This window comes from Danio rerio, chromosome 6, assembly GCF_052040795.2.
Source record: "Danio rerio strain M-AB ecotype USA chromosome 6, GRCz13ab, whole genome shotgun sequence".
In the NCBI taxonomy this organism is placed as follows: Eukaryota; Metazoa; Chordata; class Actinopteri; order Cypriniformes; family Danionidae; genus Danio; species Danio rerio.
The window spans coordinates 55,882,702-55,895,436 of record NC_141026.1 but is presented as its reverse complement, the minus strand read 5'-3'; the positions used below and the strand labels follow the sequence as shown (position 1 = coordinate 55,895,436).

The window sequence follows — 12,735 nt, the reverse complement described above, 5'->3', positions numbered from 1 at the left end:
CACACACACACACACACACACACACACACACACACACACACACACACACACACACACACACACACACACACATTTTTCACAAAGATTTAAATGCAGCAATTCGAAGGATTAATATACAAATGCAAATCACCATCATTTATAATTGAATTATACAAACTGTATTATCTTCTCTTACCCAATCCCATAACCAAACCTTCACAGGGAACTGTGTGCAATTGTAAAATAACCAAACAAATTCAGTATGATTTATAAGCTCTTTGAAAAATGGAAACATCAGCAATGACCTCGTAATTCACCATCACCTTGTAATACCTGTGTAATGGTCATGTCATTATACACATTTGTGTCCTGTTATTTCACAAAAAACATGGAAAAACACACACAAATTTTTCAAACACTGATTTGAATGCAGCAATTTAAAGGATTAATAAACAAATGCAAATCACCATCATTTATAACATAGGGCTGAACTCTGAAACAAGTTAACGTATTTTGAATGCATCTCTCGTTTACTTTTTTAATGCATCGATAAGTATGTTGGGATTAGGGCTGGGCGATTTAGCAAAAAAAAAAATCTAGTTTTTTTTATGAAGTTTGACCGATTCACGATTTCGATTTAGAATTTTATTTTTTTTAAATTGTGTTATTAGTGTTCTCAAAACATTACAACAACATGACTGAAGTAACACTCTCTTTAAAAGTAACTTGAAAAACCATCTGGTTAAGGAACATTGTATTTTTAATGGCCATGTCATACAAAAATCGATCAAGGTGTAAATAAATGTAAAACAAATTCACGAGTTAAATAGCGTTGCTGAAGATTTCAATAAGAAATATTTGTGTAAATATTGCACTTGCAGGAATACAGGGGTATTTTTTGCAAGTTTTGCTGAGCCTAGGAAAGATTGGCTGTCAGCTCGGCTTTGGCTTTGTCTTCTGATTAAATGACAGGTTGTAAAGCTGCTGCCTTTTTCTTAAACTGTAAAGCCTAATTTAACCCAATGTGTGAAGTTGTGGACGTATAGCAGGAGCAAATACAAGTACTAGATGTGTGTCTAATAAAAAATAATATATTTAATCTATTTTTCTTTTTTCCCCCTTTTAAATACCGATCATTTGATGCGCTTTGCTCCACTTTCTGTATTATATGCTGCCTGATCTGTCTGGTTTTCAACTAGGTCCGCTAAATGACATCATGGGGCGGGTACTTTCATTTTCACTGGACAAATGAGAACCGTTCTGTCATAAACTATAGTAAAACATCTCGTCAAAAGCTGTGAAGAGATTACATATAGGAATATAGGAGAGAGCACTCTTTATTTATCAGCTGTTAGTCAGCGCCCGCTCTATTTTTTCCTGGTCATTGCGTCTTTGCCGTGTGCTGTGTAAATGCAGACGATCGTATACGAGTCACTTTTAAAAGATGATGTAAGCAGATCATCAAAAAAAATCGGATACAGTCACAAAATCGGAATTGAACATCAAGATCTGCAGTGTAAATGCAGCCTATGTTTCAAATGTGATGTAGACATTGACACAGTGATGCATGTAAAGTGCTCAGCTTATGTGAATATACCCCATTTTGAAAACTAATATTTTTATACATTTCTCAGTGAATATGGGTAATATGTTCTGTGAATAATGCACCAATATATATTTAGAAATGGAAAGATAATACATTTAAATTCATGCAAAATATTGCAAAAAAAAAAAAAGACAAAAGATTTCAACAAAATGGTATCTAATTTTTGTTTCTCTTGATTTATGCTATTTCTTTTTTTAAATGTAATATTTTTCCCTAACATAAATTCAGGCTACAAATTTTTGAACCATTATTGTAAGTTATATTGTTAGATTAGCTCCAGATTTGGCTTCGGTACTGACTAAACTAATGTTTATGCACAAATATAATATTGTAAAGCATCCTAAAGAAAATATTAATTTGAATAAGAGATTTTCGGGGGTGTACTCATATATGCTGAGCCATGTATTTTGGGATTGCAACAATATCAAAATGTAGTGTAAAGAGATTAACAAAATGATAAAAAAAATTATTGTAAAGACTTTTGCTTTGTTTCCAAAGGTATGCCTTTTGAATTATACAGTGGAACTGTGTCTTTATTATGATAAAGAATGTGTATTGAATTTTTGTATATACTTGGCCAAAAAATGATGAATAAATCATGGTCAACTGCTCAAATACCTTCAGTCATTATGTGAATCGGATGTCCAGATCAAAGATCTGAGGTGTAATTCTAAGATCTGAGGTGTTCTGGCACAATTTTTCATCCCTCTAGAATTTTCTTGAGGGTGCTTAGTGATTGTCTTTCTAAATTTGGTTTATAATTAAATTTTATTGTTGTCTTTGCTTTTGAGCATTTGAATGTCTAACAAAAACTGCTGTACTTGTGTTACGAGATACTAGTACCACTGTTGTTCTTTTTACATTTTTAAATAAAAAAAGAAAACAAACACAATGCAGACGTTTATGCCTATGTCAAGATTATTTATGTTCGGTAGAGTGATTAAAACAGAAGTTTCATTTTAGGCCTCACCACCCCTTTAAATCCACACGACAAGCCTCAAAGTTGCAACGCTAAAGCCTGAGCTCATTGACATCTGTGTTTGTATTGCAGCGTACAGAGCGTTTCTGGCCTAAGACAGCGTTTTTCTTACCTTCTGCTCTGGATCCATCTCTGTTCTGCTGAATCTCATTGTGTTAAGAGCTTTAGGAGCTGCAGGCTGATATACAGCTCTGATCGCTTCATTCGGGTTTGGCCCAGTTAGCAAGTGTTGATGCTGCTTAGGGAGGCACTTCTGTCAGAACCGGCCTTTCTTTATCATTCGGCTCCTTAAACATCCACTCTTACCTGCCAACAGACGAGCAGATGCTGCCAGAGAGAAAGAGAGAAACACTGGATGAATCTCCAAGGGTAGTGATTAAAGTCCAGATCAATCCAACTTCAGCCAGTTTACCTTTTTTTAAAGCCATAGTTCACACAACACAGTAAAGGTTCTGTTATTGTCGTCTCATCCCATGATGAAACAATGTTTATATTCAAAGTGTTTGCCCCTTACTGATTTCTTATTTTTTTTGCATGTTTGTCGCAGACTAATTCAAAGTAGTCAAAGAAAACCCAATTAACACATCATGCAGTTTTTAAACAAAGTTTTCATTCAAATGTGTCTTTAAATAATAATCTGGTCACTTTTGTAATGACTATAATTTAATTGAATAAAGGCTTGGCCTTTTGAGGCTAATAATAAAAGTAATACATTGAACTGTACAATGGTGTGTAGAGTTCTATTCTATTCTATATTCTGTTCTTATTCTATTTAGTTATATTCTATTCTGTTATATTTTATTCTATTCTATAATTCATTCATGTTTTATTCTATTCTATTCTATGCTGTTGTAATTCATTCATTCATTTTCTTTTCGCCTAAGTCCCTTTATTAATCTGGGGTCGCTACAGTGGAATGAACTGCCAACTTATCCAGCATATGTTTTACACAGCAAATGGCCTTCTAGCTGCAACCCATCACTGGAAAACATTCATACACACACATACACTACAGACAATTTAGCTTACCCAATTCACCCATAGCGCAAGTGTTTGGACTTGTGGGGGAAACCGGAGAATTCGGAGAAAACCCACGGAAACACGGGGAGAACATGCAAACTCCACACAGAAACGCCAACTGACCCAGCCGAGGCTTGAACCAGCGACCTTTTTGCTGTAAGGTAACAGCACTACCTACTGCGCCACCACGTCTCCCCTATTCTATTCTATTCTATTTTATTCTATATTCTGTTCTGTTCTTATTCTGTTCTATTTTGTTCTGTTCTATTCTATTCTTTTTCTAGTCGGTTCTTATTCTCTTCTATTGTATTCTATTCTATTATTCTGTTCTGTTCTTTATTTTGTTCTATTCTATTCTATTTTGATTTTTTCTATTCTGTAGTCTATTCTATAGTCTATTCTATACTCTGTTCTTATACTATTCTATTCTAGTCTGATTTATTCTATTCTATTCTATAGTCTATTCCATATTCTGTTCTTATTTTATTCTATTCTATTCTAATTTGTTTTATTATATTCTGTTCTTATTCTATTCTATTTTGTTCTATTCTAATCTATTCTATTCTATTATGTTCTGTTCTGTTCTATAAATAATTATGTTTTATTCTATTGCATTCTATTTTGTTCACACACTTTCAGAAATAAAGGTATGTGAGCTGTCACTGGGGTGTTACTGTACCTTTTCAAAAGGTACACATTTGTACTCAAATGGTACATATTGGTACCTCAATTGTATATATTAGTACCCAAATTTTTTTAGAGGAACACTTTTGTATTTTTTAAGTACTAATATGTAGCCTTGATGTATTAATATGGACCATTTAGTTACAATTTTTTATCTTTGAAAAGGCACTACCCCAGTGACAGCTCATATACCTTTTATATCTAAGAGTGTACATTCTATTATGTTCTGCTCTATATTCTTTTTTGTCTTGTCCTTTTCTATTCTATTCTATTATATTCTATTCTATTTTGTTCTGTTGTTATTCTATTCATTTTTTTCTATTCTGTTATATTCTATTCTTAATCACTTTATTCTATTCTATTCTATTTTATTCTATTTTGTTCTTATTCTATTCTATTTTGTTCTATTCTATGCTATTCTATATTCTGTTCTGTTCCTATTCTATTCTATTCTATTCTATTCTATTCTATTCTATTCTATTCTATTCTATTCTATTCTATTCTATTCTATTCTATTCTATTCTATTCTATTTTATAATTAGCTGCCAAACCAGAAACAAGAGAATTGGGCTTTCAGAGGAATCTGTCTCTCTCGCACATATTCTTAGCAAATAGTATATTTATTTTTAAAACACAATATTAAATAGCTGGGTTCAGTCATTCTTATCAAGTAAATGTATAACACTGCTCAGTCAGAAACACAAACACACACACACACACACACACACATGCAGGATTTCTTTAGGGCTATTCTAAGGCTGTTTAACACAGATAAGGTTTATTTTTGACCTCGGGCTGTGGTTGCAAATCTCTGACCATTAGACTGGAGCAGATAAAACTGTAACAGGCTTTGTGTGACACTGCTGAAATTCCCCTGTAATGTTTCCCACACCTCATGACTGCAGATGTGCTCTAGCAGATATTAATGCTTTTCATTAAATGTCACACTGTCTGTAAATCAGTATATGAATACAGAGCAATAATTGGCTGTGTTCAGATCGCTTACTGTAACATTGTGAATATTATGCCCAATGAAATGGCTCAGAGAGCAATGTTTTCAAGGCGTTAAAACATTGCAGTGCATTAGATGACCTTAAAGCTAATAGAGGGGCACTGAAAGCCACTAAACTCCAATTTCAGTTTCAATAAAGTCTTTAATGTTGGTATTTTGCAGCATTTAACTTGTAAAAAATTATAATAAATTAAAGTGTAAGGTTGACACTTATTCAAGGTCACAGGGTCTCAGTTTGTAAAGTAAAATCAGCTATTTATTTTTCATTAAAGCTTTCTGAATTCTGATTCACTTTTAAATGACTTTTAAAACTCCTGCCGTTTGTGTCAAAAAATACTGTTTTTGGTCTTCATCTATCTGGATTTTTTTCTAACCTGATTTGTAATAACTTTGACGTTCTAAACTCTAAATGGTACTAATAATCTACTTTAACAAAACATTGACTTTGACTTAATCAGTCTTTTTGTTTTTATTTCATTTAAATGTATTGTAATACTTTAACATTTATTGTAATTAAATATTATTAAGTAATTTATAATATTTTCCATGATTCTCATTTGCACCTTGTCTACTCCTGGATAGAAACATTAGCATATTTTATTTTATTTATTTTTTTTTTTGTTTTATTTAATTTCAAAATTGTGTTTTATTTTATTAAACATTTTTCTTTGATTTTTTTAAATTCATATTTTATTTTAATTTGTTTAGTATTTTATTAAACTTTTGTATTTTATTTTCATTTTATTTGTATTTTTTTATTTGAATATGTATTTTATTTTATTAAAAGTTTGTATTTTAACAATTAAAATTTTTTTTATTTGTATTGTATTTTATTTAATAATTTTTTTATTTAAAATGTTTATTTTGTTTCATTTTAAATTTGTGTTTTATCTTTAGTTTGTATTTTATTTTATTGAACTTGTATTTTAACATTTTTTATTTATTTTATTTTAAATTTAGTTTTTAATTTTATTTTACATTTAGTATTTTATTTTATATATTTTTTAATTTAATTTAAAATGTTATTTTGTTTAATTTAAAATTTGTTGTTTATCTTTAATTTGTATTTTATTCTATTTAAATTTAATGTTTTATTTAAAAAAAATATATTGTTTAAAATTTTTATTTTATTATATATTTTATTTTGTATTTTTATTTAATTTTTCCACTTCTGGAAAAAACTGGAAAAAAATAGCTTTTTTATTTTTAATTTTCGATATTAATGCATTTAGTTTTGTTAATTGAACAGTACAACCTCTTCATTAGCTGCTCACTATATAGGTCAGCTTGTGAATGCATTGTGATACATCCACTATGTGATGTTGATCAGCTCTAGTTTACTCTTGTTAACCTGTGTTTTCTGTATCTAACAGGATGATGCACTGGGCAGGTCGTATAGAGAAGGAGCTGGAGAAAGTGCTTCAGCTGGTCACCGGAGGCCAACAAATGAGAGCCGTAAGTCTACATCTACAAACTGTTTTCCGCTGTTATTCTGCTCTACATGGAAAAATATTGTGGAGTTGCTAAGCTTAGGGCAAAGGCGTCTCTGTTCAGCACATCAGTGTGGAAGAGACCATAATGATCACACTCTATTATTTACCTTTGTTGTGGCGCCTCAGGAACAAGCTTTAACTTGTTTATGATGTTATGATAACGGTGGTTGCATAAGATGATTACAGTAATAGTAGTGGATTTTTTTTGGTCGTTTCAGTATAGTGACATTTCATAACATTCATTTTCTGTTGACAGCGGTCACACAGTCTTGAGCGCTAAGCAATAATTTCATGGTGGTTTCTCAAAGCCTGAAATGTGCTGTTTGTAGGGCCCTGCGATTCTTGCAAAGTGGAAAATGTGGACTGAATCACGGAATTCAATCAGAAATATGAAATTTGATGTATGATGTCATGAAGTGTGAATTTTAGACAGAGAAATGACAAGCTTTAAGATTAATTTTGGAGAAATTTATAATGACAGAAGTATTTTATAACTGCACAGTAGAGTGTTCTTCGAAAATCTGTATTAATATTGTATTAATATTAATAGTATTAATAAAATAATAATATTAATAAAAAAAACAAATAATGATTATTATTATTAATATTTTAAAAATAACTAATAATCATAATCATAAGACATTTCTGATGACATAAGTATGTTAAGAGTGTTATGTGTTATGTTAATCATAAGAGTGTTCTTTGAAAAGTTGTATTAATATTATTATTAATACTAATAGTATTATTCATAATAAAAAGAATAATAATATAAATAATAATAATAATAATAATAATAGTAATAATAATAATTATTATTATTTTTAATAACTAATAATCATAGTCATACTACCCGTAATAATAGTAATACAAAAATAAAATAAAATAATAATATTGATAGAATAATACTACTACTACTGCTATTAATGATCATAATCATATGATATTATAAAATTGTATAATTATAATAATAACAATGCCAATAATAATAATAATAATAATAATAATAACAATAAGAATAATAAAAGTAATCATAATAATATTAGTAATAAATTTAATAATAATATAAATAAATTAAATAATAATAACAGTGATAATAATTAAAGAAGTATTATCAATAATAATAATAACAATAATAATAATAAAATTAATAATAATAATAATAATAATAATAATAATAATAATAATAATAATAATAATAATAATAATGATAATCATAACAATATTAACAATTATAGAAGTAATAATATCATTTAACTTAAAGATAAGAATAACAAAACTAGAAATACTACCACTACTATTAATAATAGTAATAATAGTAATAACAAAAACAACAACAATGATAATTAACGATAATAATAAGCTTACTACTACTACTACTACTACTACTACTACTACTACTACTCATAATAATAATAATAACAAAGCTATAAATACTTCTACCACCATTCCTACTACTACTACTACTACTAATATAAATAATAATAATGCTAATGATAATATAAATAAAAGCAATAATAATATTGATAATAATAATAAACATAATAATGATTATTATAGCTGCAATATAAAACATAACTGTTCTTACATGATTTTTTTTTAATGGTTTTTAAATATAATTTTTGATTTTATTTTAGTTATTTATGAAAGGCATATTGCATAGAAAGTTGACTTAAGAATTAAATTAGCATGATATTATTTCATAGACATGCTTTTTGATTGTCAAATAAATATTTTAATAATTAAAATAGTGCATAAAATGTTTAAATAGCAAACAATACAGTTCATAGTGATTAAAACAAAATATTTGTATGTTTAAAGATTACATTTTTTAAAATATGTATTAAAATATTAACATATTATTCCTAGTAAATCAGGGGCCTCTGGCTCTTTCCATTTCCAAGCTGTCAGTTTTTGTTCATCAGCATGAAATAAATTTTTGCTGGGCTGCACAGCAGAGGAACTGATAGCGAGGCTAAACATTCAGTTATTTGCCAGAAGAAAATGCATTTTAATTTGTGCGTGTCTTTCAGGAAATCAGCTCGGGACTCTAAATGCATGCAAGTCTGTGTCTGCACTCTCAGTATCTGGCGGTTGCTGAGTCTGTGGTCTGAGTGTGTGTGTGTGTGTGTGTGTGTTAGAGAGAGAGAGAAAGAGCATTTATCTCCGGCCCAAACAGGAGTCGTCACAGGGAGTGCTAAATGGCCCAGCATGTGCAGAAAAAGCCATTTTCTAAATGGATGCCTCTCCCTATATGTGCGTCTGATAGAAATCTTCCCTGGGCTACAGCGGCCCGCTAACAAGATTGCTTTCCTTCGTCACTCTCTCTTTCCTCTTCATGCCCAGTTTATTCCCATATTCTTTCCCCACCCTTTCTAAAAAAAAATCTTGCAAATGAATTCTAAGCATTTTTCTTTTTTTGCTTCTCAAAGTTATTTTGGATAATGTAAACAGAGCGGACTGGCTGCATTCAGCATGCCACAATCTTAAATACATATTTGGGTTTTTGCTGGAAATATTGCAAGCAGGTGTGATGGAAATATTGGAGAGAAATAGAGAAAGATGGAGTCAGAATGATCGCTATCTTGACACAAATACTTGACCACAAAAACCACTGTCTGATGGCAGATGCTATTCAGTGTGGAATGATAAACTCGGCCTGATCTGGTTTGGTTGATAAATTGACGTTTGGCTGAATCTGGCTGAAATGTTTTGATTGTAAATTTGTTTTAAACTCCAAAACATGAAATGTTGAATTTTATTTTTAACTATTTATTTTCATTTTCATTGAAAAATCTACATACAAGTTCTTACAAGAAAGTGATGGAACATATATCAAAATTCTCTTGAAAGTACTCACAGAGAATTTAGCTTGCCCTACCCTACCTCCCACCCCACTTACCTAACATTGATAAAATTGTTTGTGGAAGGTTCATAAAAACTAAAATGCATGTTATACATAAATAAAAGAAATGTTGGATTTGGAACTTTAGAAATTGTCACTAATTGAAACTAGTAAAATGTTAAACGAGCTAATTATGTACAGAAGTTATACACTTAATTTTTTTTTAAACCATTTTAAGGTCAAAATTATTAGCCCCTTTAAGGTATATTTTTTTTGATAGTCTACAAAACAAACCATCGTTATACAATAACTTGCCTAATTACCCTAACCTGCCTAGTTAACCTAATTAACCTAGTTAAACCTTTAAATGTCACTTTAAGCTGTATAGAAGTGTCTTGAAAAATATCTAGTCAAATAATATGTACTGTCATCAAGATAAATGAAATCAGTTATTAGAAATTAGTTATTAAAACTATTATGTTTAGAAATGTTTTGGAAAATGAGTTATTAAAACTTTAATTTTAATTCTGACGTCAACTGTATGTATGTATTTTTTGTATGTATATGTGTATATATATATATATATATATATATATATATATATATATATATATATATATATATATATATATGTATTTTTTTTTTAAATTAATGTATTTGTGAATTAACTCAAATAATCAAATAAATTACAAATATGTATTCAAAGTAATTTACGTATCTCTGACTTTTTGAAATGCGTTTAAAATAGGGTTGTCAAAAGTACCGACTTCCTTTAAAAACTGTTACTGAAGAGTTTGAAAGCCATCTTTATCAGAGCTAAAACTTTAGCAGGAAATGGAGGTTTTTAAGACATCTGTATCAAAGTCCGAACTCCCGACCACTGGTCCCCAACCTTTTTATCACCGCGGACCGGTCAACGACAATTTTACTGTGGCTATCACTCTGATACAAGTTTTATTTATGGAAAAAAGTACAAAGTACTGCAGTGTTTGGGTGCTCTGTGTTTGTTTGAGACATAGTCTACCGAAATATTCCATACATTCCGAAGCTGAACGTTAAATTTTTATCATGTGATTCGCAATGCGCTCCCTGCATTAATTCAACTGGGGGCGTCTGGAAGGCGCAAGCGCATCACACCGCTTGCACACACCTCCATTGGAAATAACTAACCTGTGCGAACTAGAAAAGACGAGATGTGTGAATGTTCCTTAAAAGGCCGCCATTATTTGCGATCTCCAGCAGTTGATCTTTGCTGGATGCACTGGACTGACAAATGGGTTGTGGATCTATTCCTTGACAGTTCACGGGTCTTTCACTGGGCCTTTTGCCCTTTGCAAAGAAACTTTTCAAACATGTCTGTTTCTTTCTGCTGCTTGCTTGCGCTCAAGTAACCGAGATGTAAGTGAGAGAATACGGTCATTTTTCAAAATAAAAGATTTTTTTAAAATAAAAGATTGTTCATGCTCAAGCATACTAATCTTGTAGTCAATAATCATCCGTTTGATCTATTCCTAATTATTATTTTTTTTTCAAACTAATAAACCCAGTTATTTTAAATGCAGTCATTTTCAGTTCGATTTTCAGGTCACTTGACTAAACATTGTTCCAGTCTGTGTGCCTACTCAACTAAATAATTCAGATGAAAGCGATTCAGCTGACAAAAGGAGTTTAGGAAGCCCTGAGATACACGAACATCCTTTGGGTTGCATCACTTCCATCTCCATTTGATTTAGCTTCTCGAAATTAACCCGATCGGACGCTGAAAGCGCTGCTCCTTTTCTATTTCTGTCTCCCTCTGTGTCTTTAGTCAGTGATGTTAGATAAGCAGCGGTACAGCTTTACTCCCACACACACACACTCCCTAGCAAACTACACTTAGTTCAGTAGCGCAGATATAAATAGCACCTACTTGCTGCAACTCTGGGCGTCTCTTCAAGGTTATGACAGCTCATGTTGGACCAGTCATCTGCATATTTTATGCCTTGTCCTCCGAGTATCTTTTTCTTTTTTAATCCTTTAATTTTTTTGTGAAACCAGCTGTGTGTGTGTGTGTGTGTGTGTGTGTGTGTGTGTGTGTGTGTGAGAGAGAGAGAGAGAGAGAGAGAGAGAGAGAGAGAGGGAGAGAGAGAGTATTTGGACACCTGGACTGTTGTGTGCTTTGCGTAGGAGACAGAAATAGACAAAGCTGAGACAAAGAAAAAGGTTTAGAAGAGCTGCTGTACGCACATTGTTCTCTAAAGAAGTATGAACTAGATTGAAAAGTCCTGAAGTAAAAATATCAGAGTGTTAAACATAGTGTCTATGTTAGGGATGCGCGTGTGTGCTGAATAAATACAGTGTTTTAACTAGGGCATGATGCGGAACAAACATACTTATATAGATTAACCTGTTTGGGATGTGCTCATTTTTTTTTTGTATGTTTAAAGGAGACATATTTTGTCCCTTTTTTACAAGATTTAAAATAAGTATCTGATGACCCTAGAGCACAGGTGTCAAATTCAGTTCCTGGAGGGCAGCAGCTCTGCACAGTTAAGTTCTAACACAGTTTAAATAGGGTTAAAGCTAAACTGTGCAGAGCTGCAGCCCTCCAGGAACTGGAATTGACAGACGTGCCCTAGAGTGAGATTGTGCTCTTTTTAAAAGAGGGCGGAGCTACAAATGCCTGTGTGTCAGCATAGTGGCAGATCCAAAAAATAAGACTAACGTCCTATGCTAATGAGGGAGAGATGGTCATTAATGGGCGGGGCTTTCCTCATCTGATGACAGGTCGAAGGGAGAATGTCAATCAAAGTGTTTCCGCAGACTAATACATTAATATAAATTAATAAAGTGGGTGAGAGCAAAACACAGCACATTGCCATTAATGTTTCAGCAGACACCCATTGCAAATTCAGACAGACACAAAAAAGTACGAATGCAAATTTTTAAAAATGTATTTTATTTATTTATTTATTTATTTATTTATTTACTTACTTATGTTTAATAAAATAACTAATTAATTAATTGATTAATTGATTGAAATAAATAAGTAAATAAATAAATAAATAAATAAATAAATAAATAAATAAATAAATAAATAAATAAATAAATAAATAAATAAATAAATAAATAATTTAATTA

The 12,735-nt window shown here is 31.0% G+C and overlaps 1 protein-coding gene across 5 annotated transcripts in view; it reads left to right on the top strand.

The window, feature by feature from the left end:
• Positions 1-12,735, top strand: part of cacna2d2a (calcium voltage-gated channel auxiliary subunit alpha2delta 2a) — a 453,173-nt gene that overhangs the window by 14,721 nt on the left and 425,717 nt on the right. For all 5 annotated transcript variants that reach the window (XR_015492768.1, XR_015492769.1, XM_087255552.1 and 2 more), the window contains 1 exon segment: positions 6,654-6,735. Coding sequence is in view for 3 of the 5 variants with exons in the window: in XM_087255552.1 (XP_087111678.1) it covers positions 6,654-6,735 (82 nt within the window). In the remaining 2 variants the exon portion in view is untranslated.